This window comes from Trachemys scripta, chromosome 3 (genome assembly GCF_013100865.1).
Source record: "Trachemys scripta elegans isolate TJP31775 chromosome 3, CAS_Tse_1.0, whole genome shotgun sequence".
Classification (NCBI taxonomy): domain Eukaryota; kingdom Metazoa; phylum Chordata; order Testudines; family Emydidae; genus Trachemys; species Trachemys scripta.
The window spans coordinates 167,917,110-167,937,631 of NC_048300.1; the positions used below are offsets into that span (position 1 = coordinate 167,917,110).

General features: G+C 39.6%; 1 protein-coding gene across 1 annotated transcript in view; it reads right to left on the reverse strand.

Annotated features, from left to right (window-relative positions):
* Positions 1 to 1,464: 1,464 nt before the first annotated feature.
* PXDN (peroxidasin) overlaps positions 1,465 to 20,522 on the reverse strand; it is a 102,769-nt gene continuing 83,711 nt past the window's right edge. The window contains exons 18-21 of the mRNA XM_034766414.1: positions 13,511 to 13,631; positions 10,304 to 10,436; positions 6,954 to 7,067; positions 1,465 to 4,453 (exon numbers count right to left, since the gene is read on the reverse strand). Coding sequence (XP_034622305.1) covers positions 4,328 to 4,453; positions 6,954 to 7,067; positions 10,304 to 10,436; positions 13,511 to 13,631 — 494 coding nt within the window. The 3' untranslated portion in view covers positions 1,465 to 4,327. The remainder of the gene's footprint in view (positions 4,454 to 6,953; positions 7,068 to 10,303; positions 10,437 to 13,510; positions 13,632 to 20,522) is intronic.

A 20,522-nucleotide genomic window follows, 5' to 3' on the forward strand; every position in this document is an offset into this window, starting at 1 on the left:
GAAAATATAAAGAGAAATCTCAAAATAGCTAACTACTATCTAATGAACACAGCAGAGTGGGAATGCTCGATGCTCTGTCTCAGGCCAAAGCCAATTGAGAAGGAACTGAGGGTGGTTTACCCACACAGACCTGTATACTACTGGGCATGAAGATGTGTAGGGCGCATGAGTCGGCTAAATGGGCATTGCTTCCAAACATCTCTGACCAAAGGCACAGTGAGGTGAATGCATGCCTGAAGCAGAGCACCCAGAGGAATACTACTCGGAAAAGTGTACCATCTATGTTTTCTGCTTCTTTAATTCATCTCTTCAGCTGACTGAAAAAAGTTTGATGAACGCAGAACTCGAGTGCAATTACTGATATTTCTTACAGCAGTTTATTGTAGATTTTGGAATTATGCTTCTGGAATACATTAGTCTTTAATTTTTCCTATTGCATGATATTGCATACCGTGTTTTCCTGGAGGTATACTAGTCAAATTGTTGTTTTATAAACATCATCGCCTGTATTGTACTAAATGTTTAAGAAACTGGCCATTTTCCAGGTTGATGGTCCTAGGGACTGGCTAGTATCCCCTGACCACTAATCTCTCACCAAAAGATATGAGTAACTAAAACTGATTTCAACAATAACTCATATCCTATGGTGAGAGAACAGGGCTCTAAGCTTGCGGTGAAGGTATTAAGAAGATCTATGCTGGAAAGGAGGGTGATTTCACGGCTGCTAAGCAGAGGGACTGGGTCATGACTCCTGTCTGCATTAAATCCTAATCCTGCTCTACCCCAACTGCCCTTCTCAGTGACAAACACTTACTCCTGCATGTTCTACCACAGCCCAAAAAGTAACAAAAGGAAAATGGTATGCGCTTGTAGTAGAGGCCAGAAGCAGTACTTTCTGGCATGGCATCCACAGAAGCTCAATGGTGTAGCAGCAGCCGGCTGCTAACAAACAGTATGAGCCTGACAACCCATTTGTGGGATGGAAGGAAACCTCTTCTAATTGCAGAAAAGGGAGATAGGAAAGTGACAGTGCTCTCATTTTGAAGGTGATAGGGAGACTGAAGGAATTGTGCTGGAATGAGGCATGGGTAGGTGATATGAGGTCTCCAAGTGTCCTTAATATCTCTGTGCAATTTACTTAGAGTGAAGAAAGGTTAATACCAAAAAAACTTTCAATTTTTTTTCCTGAGAAAGGACCAGACTGGGAAGCTGTAAAGTGTCCAGCTGCTAATAACTAATTCCTTCCCTGATCCGGTCTTTACCCTCTGTCCTCCCTCCCTGCAAGGAGTAAATGGTAAATATATACTTTCACCACCTAAATACAAATCTATAACTTTATTAAATTGACATTTACTTATCCCACTAATTGATATGGAGGGTTAATACTAAGCTTCTTCGAGGAAATCGTTGGTCTGACTGATAAAAAACATACACACTGCAGCTTCAAGAAATTAACAAGTAGAATACTTGGAAATGTGGCCCATTTATTTCAACTGAGAAGCATTCATTACACAGTGCAAACAGTTCTTTGGTAAATTTACTGATTACAATAAAAATAACAAAGACTGCTTTTGGTAACAGTTTTAAAAAGTAAATAAATATGCACAATTTGCAACATATTACAGCAATATTCTCACAGTGGATACTGAGGAAATGATCATGCAGCCACTGGCCACTGTTTCAGAAATGTTAATGTCGGTGCTGAATCTGCAGACACTGTAATAAAAGTAAATTTATACAATTCTTGATTGCTTATTACATTTAAAATTGTTGGTGAGGATCTGCTTTTTCTTTATGTTTATGTAAAATAACTCAAGATGACAGCGGTATAAGCATTTCACGAGTTATTTCAGAATCTTTTTATATACTGTATGAGTAAACATTGAACAAAGAACAACAGATATTCACTTTATTCTGCGGCAGGGAGCGGGGGAATGAGATACATGGTACTGTTATATAGTGTATAAATGGAAAAGCTCTTCTGCTATGATCTGAAATTCTAAGGATATTTAATTCATATAAATGTGTGTGTGGGGGGAGGATGAAATTAATAACCCATTGGAAGCACTTTTTTTTTTTTTACTGGTCTATATAACCATATACATACTTAAATTATGATATTTGATTTGGTTCTGCAAGCCTTTCTCTTGAGGAATTCTTATTGTAGGTCAATAGGAGTTCCATGTGCATAGGGCTTCCAGGGTGACTGTGTGATTTGGACTCTCAAGAAAACAGAACAAAGTACTAGAGTATCAAAAAAAGGGGATGGAATGTGAAGCCCTAGATACCATATGATACCCAAACATGCTTTCCACACAGTTTCTAAAAATATTAAAATAGGTTATATAAGTCAAAACTTTATATATAAAAAATCAATTGAAATATTCTTAAAAATACCCCATGTACCTCTAACATACATCTTTGCTTAACATCCCACACACATGTACATATTACTCTTACTACACTGTCAAACAAGTCATTGTAGTAAGTTTGTCATATATACCAAAGTTTGAAAGCAGTGTCGTAGTATGTAGTTATCAAATTACAGAACATTAAAGCTACTAACCAGGGAAATTATGTGCCAAAATATTATAGTGGAAATGGCATTGTTGCTATAGATTAGCTATTACACACAAATGTGATTTACTATGCAAATTTACATGTTGCTTGTCTCTCTCACCAACAGAAGTTGGTCCAGTAAAAGATATTACCTCACCCACTTTGTCTCTTTAATGTTTACATTTGTGCAGATTTCATTAATCCCTAAATCCCTGATTCCTAAATCCTAACAATTAACTCAGAATCCAGAGAATTCAATAACTTCAGTAGGAGTTGTGCATTAGGACTGCAGGACTAAGCCCTGAATTGTAGGAAATTAGGGATTTTTTCAGAAGATGCACTATAAATGAAAAACAAAACTGTAAAATGAGGTATGATAGTTGTCTTTCACTGAATGTAATAACATATGCCTGTTAAAAAGGTGAAGAATTGGTGTGCTAACACATACACTGCATTGACATAGACATATATTCTATAGTGCTAAAAAATGAATTATGTGAGGAGTGAAGTTCACTGGAGGATCATTTTTAACATGAGTCATATAAAGGGACTCAGTTATAAGTATGCATGTACTAGCTGAAAAATGGAGAAAACCTTTAAACTCAAATACCTTGTCAGAAAAAAGTAAAAAGGAGTAGTCAATCCACAATTAATGGTTAATGCTTCATTTTGATCGTTCTTTTCATAAACAATCAGTGCCATAATACACTCAGGAACATATGTCTACTGACAATATGTACAATGAATCAGTAGCTATCTTTGTATGCAAAATGGCATGTGATGTTTTCACATTTTCAAAACAGGGCCTTAGCAACTATACGTGTGAGCACGTTTGAGATGGAGAGAAGCATGCTTGCAAACTGGACTTTGGATGGTCACTTTACACTGATTTAAAATAAATGAATCTAAAAAGTAGCCAAGCAATTACATATATTTTGACAAAAAATATTATATTAATTTTAATATCAAATGCTACTTATGAGTCATGTACTGCTTCCTAAAGTGAGGAATAACATTCAAGGGACACTGTCAAACACTTTTGTAATACACATTGTTTTAATACCTTCCTAGAAACTTGATGTTTGTTTCTCATTCCCTAGCAATTTTATGCTCTTCAATTTGTCAAACACTGCTTCATTTTCCTCTTCAATTAAAGAGAGGTTGAAATGCTACAGATTTTTTTTGTTTTTACTTCATTGTCTATATGCCGGAATAATTGACTAAGCAATCCAAATGCACAGATGGCTTGCAGAAATTGCCCTTGTATTAGCACAGCTCTGAACATAGTTTTTATTAAGCTTTTATTCTAGCTTTTCTTCTTCTGACTTTATTGGCAGAGCACTGAACATCAAGTCACACTAATACTGAAAAAAAAAGTAAATATTTTTATTGTGCTTATTTCTCATAAATGGGAGATGTTCTGATTTTATAATGTAAACATTTTAAGGTAAGTCAGTTTGGGTGCCTAAAACTACTTGACAGTGTCCTTTTGAAGTAGCACCAGATTCGGTTTGTCTAACCTGAGAATCTTAACACAAAATTATCTTGACCTGTTTATTTCCCTTTCAACATTTTTGCATTGTGGTTTTCTTTTTATGGGAAAATAATAAAATAATACATCATCTTATACTGTTACAGCACCATTAGAATGTTGTCATGTAAAATCTTGATTTCTTGCTGTTGTTTTAAGCTTCTGGTTACCTGTATTTGCCATCAGCAGGCATCGTTATGATTTGAAGAGGACACATCTTAAATTCTTAGAGGAGATTTATGGCTTCTTTTCCTTGCTAATAGTTTGTTTTAAACAGACTGGACAGCAAACTCCTTTGACCTTCACCGGTGTAGAGCAATCAGTTGGTGGACATGATTCTACAAAACAGGTAATCTGACCAACCTGTATTAGCAAAAATATAACAACAGTTTAACACATTATTTAGCTTTGTCTACAAAATAAGAGATATGGTATTTACATTATTCAGGAATGTATTCCCAGCCATTCTTTCTAAGGTTTTGGGACAAATTCTGAATGTATCATGGTTTGTTTTGAGGTTTTTAAAATTTGAATCTAGAAGAAAGCACCTTATATGACAACTTTTTTAATGGCAGTTTGCTCTAATACTTTCTTCCCCTCTCTCACAGTGTCAGTCCACACCTGTCCCTCCTACCCTCTTCTTCCCTACCTTGCTCCTCTCACTAACACTTCCCTTCAATGTCTTCTCCCCTTTCATTTCCCCCACCCCCATTTAGCTTATCACTTCTTAACCAAACCCATCTAAAAAACCCATTGAACTAACATGAAAATAGGATTAAATTCAATAAGGACAAATGCAAAGTACTCCACTTGGAAAAGGAACAATCAGTTGCACACATACAAAATGGGAAATGACTGCATAGGAAGGATTATGGGTCATAGTGGATCACAAGCTAAATATGAGTCAATAGTATAACACTGTTGCAAAAAAAGTAAACATAATTCTGGGATGTATTAGCAGCAGTGTTGTAAACAAGATACGAGAAGTAATTCTTCTGCTGTACTCCGGGCTGATTAGGCCTCAATTAGAGGATTGTGTTCAGTTCTGGGTGCCACATTTCAGGAAAGATGTGTGCTAATTGGAGAAAGTCCAGAGAAGAGCAACAAAAATGATTAAAGGTCTAAAAAAACATGACCTATGAGGGAAGACTGAAAAAATTGGGTTTGTTTATTCTGGAGAAGAGAAGACTGAAAGGGAACTTGATAACAGTTTTCAAAAGATTGTTACAAGGAGGAGGGAGTAAAATTAGTCTCCTTAACCTCTGAGGATAGGACAAAAAGCAATGGGCTTCAATTGCACCACAGGCACTTTAAGTTGAACTTTAGGAAATAGTTCCTAACTGTCAGGGTAGTTAATTACACTGGAATAAACTGCCTAGGGAGGTTGTGGAATCTCCATCATTGGAGATTTTTAAGAACAGGTTACACAAATACCTGCCAAGGATGGTGTAGATAATACTTAGTTCTGTCATGAGTGCCAGGGACTGGACTAGATGACCTCTCAAGGTCCTTTCCAGGCCTATGATTCTATGATTTTATGACCTTGTGCTGCATATTATTAACAACTCTGCTTGTATGTTATACTCCTTTATCCCACCATGTGTCTGTCTTCCCTATTTAGACCAGGGGTGGGAAAACTACGGCCTGAGGGCCGGATCCAGCCCACCAGCTGTTTTAATCTGGCCCTCGATCTCCCACTGGGGAGCGGGGCTTGCGCCGCTCTGGCGCTCCAGCTGGGGAGCAGGGTCAGGGACCGCGCCACAGGGCTCCCGGAAGCAGCAGCATGGTCTCCCCTCCGGCTCCTACGCATAGGATTAGCCAGGGGCCTCTGCTTTGCACAATGCCCCCGCCCCAAGTGCCGCCCCTGCAGTTCCCATTGGCCAGGAACTGCAGCCAATGTGAGCTGCAGTGGCGGTCCCTGCGGATGGGGCAGTGTGCAGAGCCATGCCTCGTGTAGGAGCCAGAGAGGGACATGCCATTGCTTTCGGGAGCTGCTTGAGGTAAGCGCCACCTGGAACTTGCACCCTTGAGCCTCTTCCAATGCCCCAACCCCCTGCCCCAGCCCTGATCCCCCTCCCTTCCGAACCCCTCACTCCACTCCCCTGCCCCAGCCCCGAGCTTGTCTCACACTCTGAGCTCCTCATTTCTGGCCCCACTCTGGAGCCCACACCCCCAACCAGAGCCCTCACCCCTTCACGCACCCCAACCCTAATTTTGTAAGCATTCATGGCCCATCATACAGTTTCTATTCGCCTTGGGCCAAAAAGTTTGCCCACCCTTGATTTAGACTGTAAGTTCTTATCTACTGTATAGCACCTAGCACAATGGGGCTATATTCTTGCTTAGTCCTTAGGCATTACCAGACGAAACATGATTAATAATACAATTTAAAGGTTATATATTGATTTATCATCTAAAGTTCAGGGATCCCACAAAGCCAAAGCTTTTTCTCCCTACATTACATTATTTTATTTCTTTCACTACAGGTAAAAAACAAGGCAAATATTAAAATTTTGGTATCTTTGGTATCTTTTACCAATTTTTACGTTCTATAAAAGGCTGCTTTTGGAAAGGCTTCTTCTGGGCCTCCCCCTTTTTACCCACAATTCTGCAAGTACAATTTAACACCAGCCAAATGATGGAAATTAGATTATGTAGATGTCTAATTATTAGATTTGTAAGTACTGTTAGATAGATGGATGTCTGAATGGTGTCAATTTCCCCAGCAACTAACTACAGGTACAGATTGAACCAATAATGACTAGAACCTACAAAATTGTGAGTACATCATCATCAGAAGCTGCATCTCAAAAACAAATCACAATATGGCTTAAACATTGAAAATGGATTCCAGCATACTCACTTTGCATTCACACATAGTACAAGGGTCTCTTTTCCAGGTTTCATTGCTGGAGTACGATTTACCCTTTTCATCAGTGCAATCAGTTCTACTGAGACGTGATTCCAGTTTCTTTATCTGAAGACAGAAAAAACGTAAGTGATTAATTGAACCAAAGTAAAGCTTTTCCTGCTGACGGTATGTCCTTAACCTTATATACAATCCCCTAACAATATTTATATGGGTGCATCTGGCTGATTACTCAGTTTTTGATCTGGTCAGATATACTGGAGATTGGGTGTGGTGAAATGTTTCACTTCATCTATTACAGATTCAACAAAACTTTGGCTGAAACACAGCAGAGCACAGGGAGCTATGACTCCCCCCAGTTCCAGGAGATAGAGAGGCACAACCCTCAGTTGCTCTGCCTCTCCACCCCCGAGATCCAGGGGATGGAGAAGCCCAGAGCCAGGGGACTCTGCTTCCCCCCCACATTCCCAACTCCAGGTGATGGAGAGGCACAGAGCCTCCTGAAGCTCTGGGGTTGGCAGGGAGGCAACGCGACTGGGTTTTCTACCTCTCTGATCGCCACACTGGCAGGCTCGTGTCAATTTCACAAGCAAAAATAACAAGGACATTCTCTGAGAGCAGCTGGGAAGCCAAAATATTCCAGTTTGGTTCTTTCTAAGTGGACTTTTCTTGAAATCCCTTTCCATTAATTTTTTTATATTTTTGACGTTTTGTCCCAATTTGGGGACAAAACTTTTCCTCAAAAATGCAGAAAGGGATTCCCCTTTTTTGGTCAACTCTACTCAATATAACTGTTGAAAAACTAAAAGGCTGGAGGCAAGCAGCACATATAGAAAGAGTCTCTACAAGAGAAGACTAACCACAAACATATTTTCTTTCTTACCCTTGAAATACACACCTACAAACACGTGAGCAAACAAAAAAAGATAACAAATGTAGAGAGAGAAAACTAAACTCAGAAGACTGCCATAAGGAAATGGAAGATTAGATTAGTCAGCTGTAGAATACTGAATAAATGGCCACTTTGAAAGCATCTGTAACTTCTCCACTCTTATTGACTTCCGTAACCATTCTAATGATGCCAAGGAGTCATAAAACTAGTTCATCTGTCTACCTAAGGCAGGGGAGTGTACCTGGAGACCCCGTGTACTGCAGCAACACTCAGCTGTCAGAATGATCCTTTGGAACCATAGATAGAAGGGCACAACTCAGAGCCCATCCAGGTATCTTTTAGGCCTTGTCCACACTAGCAGTGGCATGTAGGATACCAGCACTATATGTGAAGCTACATACTGCAGTGAAAAACATGCTGCGTCCACATGTAATGTGTAGGTACACTTGTCAGTGAAAGGCTCCGGTGATGGGGAAAGGCTCCACTAGTGGGATACCACACTGCTAAAAATAGCAATGTAGATGGTAGAGGCACTGCTTGGGGGTTCTCTACCATTCCCGAAGGTTCTGGCATGTCTGTACACTACTTGCCTAAGCAGTGCCTCACAATCAACTGTTTATACCTATGATAGGCTGTGTGAAGTGTATGTACTCTACACACCACCATAAGATTTGTACAGTGTAGACAAACCCTTAATTGCACCAGTAGTAGAACCAGCCAAAAGACAATCTCTCGTTTGGGAATGGAAATGCTGAATGGTGCTTGGCCAGCCCATAGTATTCTGTATCCTCTCTCAAAAAGGTAGTTTGCTCCTGACAATGGTTTGCGAATGACAATTGCACCATAATTCTGATTTCCTCAGTATTGTAGCCACATGTCAAAGTTATATAACTTACATTAAAATGTACTTATTAACAAGTATTTTTTATAATAAAGATTAGATTACCATCTAAAGAGAAAATTTAAATGTTAAGATGATTTTTTTTAAAAGGTTTTAGTCGGGTGCTCTAGGAACTAATGCAATGACTTAAATTGTATGATGATAACTTGCTACTGGCTACAGTGTTTGTGTGAGTGTAAAAGTAATTATTGATACAAAATATTAAACCATAAATGGCCAAGAGTGGTTTTATTTTTCCAAATGAATGTTTATATTTTGGAGAACAATTGCGCAGCCACTTCTACTGATGGAAATATGAGACCTTCCTTACAGCATTTTTAATTTGCTAGAGTTTGAGGTAAGAAGGTCCATTTACATGATACCAAACCTCCTCCATACCAATTTCTGTATTACAAAAAAAAAAAACTTTAGACATTTATTGGGAAATAGATACTCATCCTTAGAAACTACACTTGCATGCAGAATGACGACAGTAAGGTTGAAAATATATGCCAGAGTCATCTGAACTTATACTGTTTTGGGCTCCAATTTACAAATTATCTATGGCTGTACAGTTCAGATCCAAATCCAAACTTGTCCAAAGCTGTAAGATGTTCAGATCTGGAGTTCTGATTTAGACCTAAACTATATTTAGATAATAACGTTAGTTATTTCTGAACATGCTTGTGATATAATAAGGTGAAAATTCCAAATTGGTGAACTTCCTTTTGCAGTGTAATTTGTACCTGAATTTTGGTCATTCAACTCCAAGTTTGAGTAGCTGAATTACCTAGATTATAGATACACACTGTGGGTGTAAATTGCACCTGAGAACCGGGAGGTCAAACTACAGTCCAGACAAATATATGCTTAGAAATCACTAACATATCCAGTACATTTAATGTGGAGTTACTTTTGAAGGAACTTCATTCCTTAAATCCAACTTTGGGAGTTCTCTGATATGTAGAATATCTTGTGCATAAATAATACCTTTTTTGAGTGGCTACTATTATGGCTAATTTAGTTAGTCTGATTATTAAGAGATTTAATTTATGTCACACTGTAAAAGTCTTTTCAAAAAGATCTGAATCCTGGGTATAATTATTTACAATTACAATTTGGCACATACCACATTATTTCATAACAATTGCATAGTTTATCACAGATATGACTCAATCAACACATTTTACTCAGATGCAAACCGTAAACCCAGATTCTATAAATTCCATGTCTAAGCATGAAGGAAAAAGCTAATTCCATAAAGAGTTCCATACATACGTGGAATGCATTGCTTACACAAGGTTTTGGTGACAGAAATCAACAAAGACAAACTGTATAATCTTTGTTTTAAATAAGATTAACAAAATATGCAAAAATAAACAATATGTACACTATGCTCTGTGTTCCATTTTGTCAAAAGATTACAAGATAAATTTTGGATTGAGAAATGCAAGGGAAGTCTATATATTTAAGGCCACAGAAAGATCAATATTCTTTGTAAATATGCTGTTTAAAGTTTAAAATGATTTAAATTAAATTTAAGATTAGAAATTGTTCATTACATCTTCTTACCTGATTTCTGAGACTTTTAATGGTCTTTTGCATTTCTAAAACAAATTCTCTGAAGTCATTCACCACAGGTAATTTTATATGTTCATCAGATGCTGAAGTGGAATCATTAAAATGTTTACCCTGTTTTGTAGAACTGCAACAAGAGGAAAATAGATCAGGATATTCACCCAATAAATTTTCAATAGACAGGCTATTTGCATAGGGGCTATCCAATATGTAAATTATGAATAAATTAAGTATAGGCAGCTGGTTGTATGAGTTTTATGAAGAACAACATAACACCAGTGCCATTGTAGCAGGATATAGTCTCAGGGTCAGGGTAGATTAATGTATTACTCCTTATACCAGCAGGGGCAGGAATTTTTGAGGACAGAATGCATCAGTCTTAAAAGTGTTATGTCTACTATGTTAGGGGACAGAAAAAGTTGTTAGTCAATACCATTTTCATGGCATTGCCTACTATTCACAGAGAAAAGAACCAATGAAGCAGTTAAGCTAAACATCCAACAATAATTCAGAATGAAAGAATACTACTGATTTACGTGTGTAATTGTAATCAGCACTGTGTTTGGACTCACTTTAAGTTTCTTCCATGAATAGACGTCAGAAAAAGCATCTATGCTTAAAACCTCAGTCTTTGAAAATGGAACAAGTTGGTTTACTACTTGCCTGTTTCCAATTTAATAAACATTTGAAGTCAATAGTGTTTTTACAGTACAGAATAATGGGGAGCCACTTGTCTATTGCCTATTGCAACTGACATTTGGCAAACTTACATTCCAAAATCATTTTAATCAGTTCAATCTTCAATGAAAATATTGTGTAAAGTCATCAGAGAAAATTGACATAGTCAGTATTAATTATATCATCTAGACAGATTTCATAAAACACTGAGTAAAAATAGAGATAGTATTAATTATTAAACAATTTACCACATGAAGCACTCAGGGCTCATGTAGCAGGGTATGCCAAACATTCCTGTTTGAGGGTTGCTGATGCCAGAGGCATCTCTGTAGTAATACAATTTTTACATCAAGTATGAATATAGCCCTTGCATCTCATCTGTATATGTAGTTTCTACATCTCTCACTTAGTAATCTGGGAAATTCCTCCCTATTGATATTTCTGTTCTAACTAAAAAAGTTCAAAAGATTCTCTTTGTTACCAGGGTAGGAGAAACTGATGTTTTCTTTTCACTTTAATTTTTATGGGATTTAACTTCTTTATAGCTTTATAAATATGTGACAAAGATGGTTTGCTGTATATTATTGTTTATGCTATGGAAATTTGGAAAAGTTGGTAAAAGTTCACTTGGGAAGGAGAACCATAATCTACAATGCTCTGCTACTTCAGGGCAACTTTTAACAGTCAAAGTGAAAGTTACAGTGTTTGTTAAGCATTTTTTATTCCTACTCTTCCTTAGTGTTATTAAATGTATATATAAGTTGTTAAAATGGCTGAAATGTTGTGCAATAAATTCACTCCTGGTGTAACTTCGTTACTCTCAGTGGAGTTATTCCACACATGAATTTTGTTCAATGTTGTTTATAATTCATCAGACATGTAGAAGCAGCAATAAAATGTTTTGTTTGCTGTAAGAACACGTGGTTTTGTGTGTATAGCCTTGTATTTTACTAATGCAAAATTTGACAGCAGAGGCTCAGATTTCTCTGAGTCACCACAGAAGCCCTCCAGTTCACTCATTTCATAATACTCACACAAAGTAAGCCAAGTAAATACCCTCTGAGTTGTTACCTTATATGCACTTCCAAGCGTATCCTGCCTTCTAGATTATAAATTCTTTGTATGTAGGGACTATCTTCATCTTGACCCTATACAGCACTTGAGGTCCTTGTGAGTGCATAACACTATTATTAGGACACTGGAATATGCTGGACTCATTAAGTCAAGATGCAACTTTTACTTCAAGGATATCTTTCTCTTTGTATCTCTTATAACATAGCAATAGGTCTCTATACCAAACAACTGCTGGATTAAATTAAACATTTTTAAACCTTTCTCCTCATGTCATACTTCCACAATTATGGTCAGCACAAGGACCTGAGCTAGAGCCATACTGATATAAAATAAAAGGTGATGGCGGGACACATTCTCCTTAAGGGTTTTTTACTTTTGGAATCGGCTCCCCATAACATCCCTAGTTCATTACCTTCAGGAAGCCTATGCAGGCCCACCTTTCCTCCCTGGCTGGGGGTGGGGGGGGATTTATGGGGCTAGAAAATGGAAAAGAACACTAGTGGATATTCTGTTGGAGCAATTACATTTTTATTAGTTATTTGCTGGGGGCCACAATTTTATGTTCTGGTAGCAATTGAGGAAAGATAGTTTATTTAATGTGTATGTTGTATATATTTAAAGAGATTGTCAAGGGAGCCGAGAACCAGGGATAGGCACTTTTTCGTGGTTATAAAAATCAAATAAATAAACTGCAAATTTCTGTCTGTATCCTTTGTTCATGTTATATAAGAGTTGGCATACAACTATACGCTATATACTCAAAGTGTGGTCACACTACACATTTTGTCCTACCCAGTGTTCTTGTTTCATAAGAAGAACTTCCAACTGACCCTGAGGGAGAAGGGTGTCCTGGAGAAGACTAGGATCACTCTCTTGGCTCATTCACTTTCGGGCTTGTGAAAGAAATGAATCAAAGGGCCCTGAACAGTGGCTTGATCAGAATTTTACTTTTAAAATCGGAGCCCTTGCTAGCAGAATGTTATATTAGCTAAAGCACAAGGCCCTTCATACATACTAGCCCACCTTGTAAACATGTAACTGAATACTTCAGATTCAGAAACCAGTTTTGTGAAAGCTACAGTCTGGTAGTCCTTACATTTGTTATGATTAAAAAAAGAAGTGTACAGAGTCTTAAGCATTGTTTGGATAGAGCATTAATGTGTAACAGAGTCGATTATACCCTGGTATAGATTTGGGTAGTCAGAGTAATTTTGTCCCAACTGTTTTGGGGCTCTGGTTGAGAAAGATACAGTGTCTTAGGTTTATACATATAAACACAAATAAATAATCTATGACAAAATGTATGTAAAAGCTTGTTTCTTTCAGACTCTTTCAGAATCTGAGAGGATTCCAACATCTCTGTGGGAGAGTGAGCAGATGAAGGCCTCTATTGCTGCACTAGTTATAAAAGACAGTTATCTTTTCTGTAACTTAGTACAAAATCCTTACCTCACTGTTTTGGGCATTTTCATTTTCTTTAAGGGCTTGTCCTCCTGAAAGCTATAATCAAGAGAACGTCTTCCGCGGAAGTGATATGAAAATGCATTAAACTGCCCTCTAGTTCTACAATCTGAAATAAGACAACAAATTATATGTTGGAAATTAAATTATAAATTGATAATTTTACGACAAGAATAATTGTAAATAATACACTAGCAATATATATATATATATTTTAAAAAAAAACTACAAAATTAAATCCTGTTTTCTCCAATATGGCTTCTTATGGATGTTTTTCTTTTCTTTTAATTAAATCTTGTGATTTTTTTTTAAATTATTCACCTAGTGGCACTAAATTATTTGTCCTTTAACTATGTTCACTTCTTCCATAAATTATCAGATCTTCACACCTCCTTGTACAATTCAGACCTATACCTGCTTCATGAAGTCTATAATTTTGTTTATAGTGCAGTTCTGCTCTGAAAAGGTGCTAAACAAAAACGGCATTCATCAGTTCTTCTTGTATCTATTCAATGACAAGTTTTCAAACTACTTTTTGCTTCTATTGGCTTATGACAGTCAACAAAGATATGAGACAGCAAGATAGATTTTACAGAACCTCTCATTATTAAAAAGATTCTGAAATCGGAATTCTGGTTACTAGTAGTTCAAAAGAAGGACTTTCAAAGCCCCAGGTTTGAGTTGCATCACTGGAAGATAGAAAAGGGGGAAAAAATGGTGATTTCCCCTCTCAAAATGACCTCTCTCCAAGTCTGAAATATCTGCAAATACTGGAGGCAGTTCAGATTTGTCCACAAAGCTCCAGGACATAGCATGCCCTCTCTTTTCTCTCTCTAGATAAGACCTTGCAAAGTTAAAAGGAAATACTCAATTCCAAATATACATTTCTTAACACTAATCTCTTATTCCACTCTGTTAACTGAAGACACGCCCACCAAAAGAGGCCATTGTAGAAGCACCTAAAGGAAGGAAGTAATCAGATAACTAATTTTCCATTCTAGTCATAACCTCTCCCTCAGTGCGAGATATCTGGGAAGCAATGAGCAATAAAGAAAAAAATAGGAGCCCAGGTGCTGCTGTGGGGAGAGAGAGCTGGGGGGTAAGAGGGGAGAGAGAGCTGGGGGGTAAGAGGGGAGGAGAGGAGTCCTCTCTCCCCACCGTAGCCCCAGGGAGCCCCACTGTACCCCAGACCCCTCACCCACCTTTGCACCCCAACTCTCTGCCCCAGCCCTGAGCCCCCCTCCTGCACCCTGAACCCCTCATCCCCAGCCCCACCCCAGAGCCCATGCCCCCAGCTGGAGAGCCCTCACCCCCCTCCACACCTCAACCCTCTTCCCCAGCCTTGAGCCCCTCATCCCTGGCCCCATCCCAGAGCCTGCATCCGAAACCGGAGCCCTCACCCCTCCGCACCCTAACCATCTGCCCCAGCTCTGAGCCTCTCATCCCCGGCCCCATCCCAGAGCCCACATCCCCAGCCAGAACCCTCACTCCCCACACACACTCCGAACCCCTCAGCCCCACCCCCACCACATAAATTTTGTTATGTGCACCAATATGGAGGTGATGTGTCACACATCACCTCCATATTGGTGCACATAACAAAATTCATTCCGCACATGGGTGGGAAAAATTAGAGGGAATACTGATCTGGCTCCCCTTTTTTTTAAAATACATCAGACCCAAGCTCCTCGTCTTTGCCTTTTTTATGCCCTTTACCATTTAGCCCACCCCATCTATTAGATCTGCTAGCTCCCTGATTGGCACTCCCCACATTCACTCGGACAACAGAGCCATCACCAATTGCCCAATTCTCCCTTAAGCATCTTTTTGCTTTCCTCTTGTCCCTGACACATGGGAAAAAATTTCCTGCCAAAATCTGTAAATTTTAAAACCCGCATCGGCCATGATGCCTACAAATCATTCCCAGGCACAGAGAAGGAAAAGGACTTTATTGGATGCATTTTGTATGAACTGATGGGGGATGTGTGTATGGGAGGCCACAAAGGAGGATGTTACAGTATTTGAGGAGAGATATGAGGTCCCAAATGAGTGATTGAGCACTAGGGATAGCAAGAAAAGGACAGATTTTGGAGATGTCAAGGTGGAAGAAATGGAATGACCTGAATACGATGTGGATGATGGTGGTGGCATTAACAGGAGGGAAGATAAGGTGTTCTGTGTTAGTTCTGAACTACGTTTAGTTCACGACAACACCACGTACAAAGAGATGTCAGACAGATAAACTCAGATGTAGAATTGGATGAAAGGAGACAGGGTAGTTGTGAAGATCAGCAGTGACCTCTGCTAATGATCGCTGAAAATGGAATGTAGGGGATGGAAAATTCTGTCCTAGTTTTGGAAGGGAGATATTTGTCCTTGGCTTTATTTTCTCCTCCCTCTCTGGCTGGAATTCAGTGGTGACAACCATTTTCTTCCCAAGACATTCAAAATTTCTAGAGGAAAGAACCTCTCATGCTTCTCCGTCTCTGGATTATAATCTGAAAGAGCGGTCTTCATCTTTGGAGAGGAACGAAATGACAATGGAAGAATATAATAATCTGGAGTGCTTTATGGTCTTCCTCCAACCCTTCATGTTATTTGGTCTTTTCAGGTTTTATTTTGATTTATGGGACCCAAAGAGGATTTTTGGACTTATCCCTGAAGTATCTTTGATAAGTGCAGACAGTCTGGTTTGCCAAGTCCCATCTCCTGCAGAAGCACCTCTTGAGGATTTTCAGCTAGCAGTAGGGATGCTGCAATGCAGGGATGCTGAGGCCCCTAATAAGCCACCCAGACTTCCCCTTGTAAAGCAGGGATTGGGAGCTGGAAGAAATTATGGCCGAGCTCCACTTCTGAGACTCCTAAGAGGGTCTTTTCATAGGGAGAGCTTGTCTTGCCTTCAGTTTGTTCCATTTGATGGGGATGGGAAGACGTCCCATTTATGGAACAAAACTGGAAATAAAAGCCCCTTGGAGGGAGAGGAGAGAACGTGGAAAAGAAATTTTGCTCACTACTACCACAAATCAGTTTTAAAAGTTAGGATTGCAATGGAGTAAGCTTGAGCACTAACCCAACACTGTTTGCAAAACTGGAGACAGAGAATCTAGTAAAGGATGAAAGGGTTATAGTCAAGCCCAGGAGCCTCATGGACTGAACTGCCTATGATATTTGCAGGACGAGCGAGTCACAACCTAAACACCCCTGATTGGGGCAGAGGTCAAAATCTCAAAAACATCTTTTAACTTGAAAACTGAGCAAATCAGCTATGCAAATCATTGAAATGCAATACAATTTTACAAAGTGACTTTTCAGGATTTAGCAGCACTTAAATTTAATACCCAAAGTATAACAGACACTTACTGCATAGGTTTTGAAGTCAAAGAGCAAGAGCCTCTTGGCTCTTGTTGAATTAAGTATGCTAATGTTGTGCCAATACTCAAAAGGGAAACTAGGATGACCTAAGTAATTATAGGCCAGTTAGCCTTATAACAATCCTGGGCAAAATAATGGAAAAAATTATATGGTATTCAATCATTAAAAACTGAAGGATGGAACTATAATTAATGACAGTCAATATGGTTTTATGGAAAACAGGTCTTGTAGAAAAAAACAATTTCATTTTTGATGTGATTACAAGTTTCGTTAAAAGAGGTAACTGTGTAGATGTAATACATTTAAAACTTTTGTATTGCATTTGACTTGTTACTGCACAACATTCTCATTAAAATTAGCACTATTTAATATCAATAAAGCAAATGTTAAATGGATTAAGAACTGGTTGAATGACAGATCTGAAAAAATGGTTGTCTCTGGGGAATCATCACTAAAAAAAGGCATCTCTAGTGAAGTTCCACAAGCTTCAAAACTAGGCCTGATACTATTCAGCATTTTTATCAATGACCTGGAAGCAAACGTAAAATCACTGCTGGTATAATTTGCAAATGACTCATCAATTGGTGAAGTGGTAAATAACAATGAGGCAAGAGCAGTCATACAGAGTGATCTAGATTGCTTAGGAAAGTGGGCCCATTCAAACAAAATTCCTTTTAATACCGCCAAATGGAAGGTCAAACATTGAGGAACAAAGAATGATCACTCTGCCTAGAGAATGGGGGACTATTTCCTGGAAAGTAGTGACTCTGGAAAAAGATGTAGGGTTCATAGTTGACAAGCAATTCAGCATGAGCTCCCAGAGCAATGCTATGGCAAAAAGAATTGCTAATGGAATCCTTGGATATCTATAGCAGAGGAGTTGCAAAGTAGGAGTAAGGAGGTCATTTTACCTCCATCTACAGCATTTGTGAGACAGATCTAGAATACTGCACACAGTTTTGATGTTCACATTTTAAAAGGATGCTGAAAAATTGGAGAAGGAGAAGAGAAAAGTTAAAATCTGATTTGAGGGCTGAAGAAAATGCCTTACAGTGATACCCTTAAAGAAAACAATCTATTTAAGCTTATCAAAAAGATGATTGAGATGTGACAACTACAGTGTATAAGTACCTTCTTGGGGAGAAAATACCAGGTACCAAAGGTCACTTAAATCTATCAGAGAAAGGCATAACAAGAACCAATAGCTAGAAGTTACAGGCAAATAAATTCAGATTAGAAATAAGGCTCAAATGTTAACAGTGAGAATGATAACCACTGGAACTAACTACCAAGGGAAGTGGTGGAATCTCCATGTCTTGTTTCAGGAAGATATGCTTGAGTCAAACACAAGTTATTAGGCACAATACAGAGGTAATTGGGTGAAATTCTATATACTGGAGTACAGACTAGATAACCTAATGGTCCCTTCTGGCCTAAAAACCTATAATCTACATGCTTGAAATAAAGTATGTATTTTAATCCCGTTGATTTTAATGGATGCCTTCCTGAATCAGACTTCGAAAGGATAAAAATGTACAAGAGAGAAATCTCTCATGTTTCTGGGCATATGCCCATCACTAACTGGTAAGAATTAGGAAGAAATGTCTCCTCTGGACAAGTTATTCTAATATGGGGTTTCTTGCAACTTTCTCTGAAAGATCAGGTCTTGAGCCACTGTAGAGATAGGATACCACATCAGATACCCCTATTTTCTGATTTAGATAAGATTTAGGAAAGAAATGTAGAAACTTAGAAAAATTGTACTGATGAATGCTACATACCCTAGGCAACTGGTTTGAAATCCTGGCTCCAAAAAAGTAAATAGGCCATTGACCTCGGTTTGTCATGTTTTCATGCCTAATGTTCTGTCATCTTCTTATATGGCCCGCATCACTACAGTATCTGAGGGTATGTCTAAACAGCAATGTAAGCTTAGGATTAGCAGGACCCTATTCAACTGACCCATGGGTTTAAGAGTCTACACTGAATTTTAACCCTAGGTTAAGGATTTTCTGACATGTGTTCATACCTAGGCCTCTGGAGTCCACACTGCAGTGTACAGACCCGAGTCAAAGTAACCCTATCTCAGTGTTTAGCGTCCCTGCCTGCCAGTGTCGACACTCTAGCCCTATGCATGTGTTGCACAGTGTGAAAACTCTATTGCCCACCTTGTTTTCTCACTGTGACGATGCTATCAATGGGACTCAGGTGCCCAAACGGAGCACATGAATACATAAACTGAATAATTAGCTCCTTTGGGTGGCTGTCTCAGTAGAATGGCTACAGTTTGAGATGGCTTTACACTGAACTAAATGAAAATTGGGCTCTCCCCCTCTAGGCTGAATCACATTGGCAAGAAAATGCCCATGTGCACCTGTTCTGAGGATAATTGGGACATCAGTTTCCAAGACTATCAAACTATTTAAATGAAACTTTGCCATTCTTAATTTTTAAAATGGGGTGGTTCAAATGTATTTGCTTGGTTGGTTTTTTATTTATTTGTCTGTTTTGAAGTTTGACATAAAATGTAGGTTTCAGAGGAAAAACACACACACGCCCTAGCCTGGCTGCTGTCGGCTGTGGAACAGAGAAGTGTATCCCCAAGGCTTGGGGTGCAGTGTGCTTCAGCACACCCCAGGGATCCCTTATCCCTCCCCCACTGCACCCTGGAAGGCAGGGATAAGGGACACCCGAGAGGCTCCCAGTCACGGCCCTCACAGTGAACGCTGTCCAGGAGCCCCAGGGAAGGTGTGGGGGAGAGCAGGAGCAAGGGACAACGAGTGGAGCAGGACCAAGAGATGCCCTGCAGGGAGGGCAAGCAGCAGAGCTCCCAGCTCAGCACGGCCATGGGAGGGATGACCCCCAACATCTTGGAATCCAGGAGCTGCCTCCCACCTGTCAGCTGCTCTGGGCAAGCTCTGTGCAGCAGCGAGGAGGAGCTGGAGTCACTACCACAAGAGGCTGCGGGGAGGTTTGGGGCTTGCTCCCACTCGCCACCCTGATAGGGCAGGGACAGGGGAATTGTCCTGGAGGGGGTATGGCTGGGAAGTTGTGGGTCATCCTCCCCAAGCCATGCTGAGCCAGGAGCTCTGCTTCTCCCCCTACCAACAGGGCATCTGCTTAGTCCCTGATCTGCTCTCTGCCCCTGCCCTCCCCAGGCTGCGTGTGTAGGGGCACCTGGGCAGCGTACACCAAAATCTGGCTAGGCTCTTGTGACCAGAAAGCAGCTCTCTTTGCAAAAAGCTTCTTCTGAATGGTCTCCCTGAAAACCCTGCAAGCTTCCTGACAGCAATGCTCGCAGACCAGTGTTCAGCAGACAATGAGTTAATGCTGACCTGAGCTGCTGCCTGTGCAAAGAGAAGTGTGGCTTCTGTTTGCAATAGAGTGCAACAGACTGCACCACAGATTGTCAGCATAGAGAAGACTAAGGAAATTGTCCCAAGGAACTTTGGGATACATCGGGAAGACTTCCAGGACCTGAGTCAAGAAGCTGGGGCCACGTGCACACAGGAAAGCAATAGGGCTCAGACCCTAGGTCCCAGTTTAACACAGGCTTGGACCCTTCAGCCCTGTTGGGTCCTGGAACCTAAGGTTTGAGCCATAGGTTAACACAATTGGCGTGTGGACA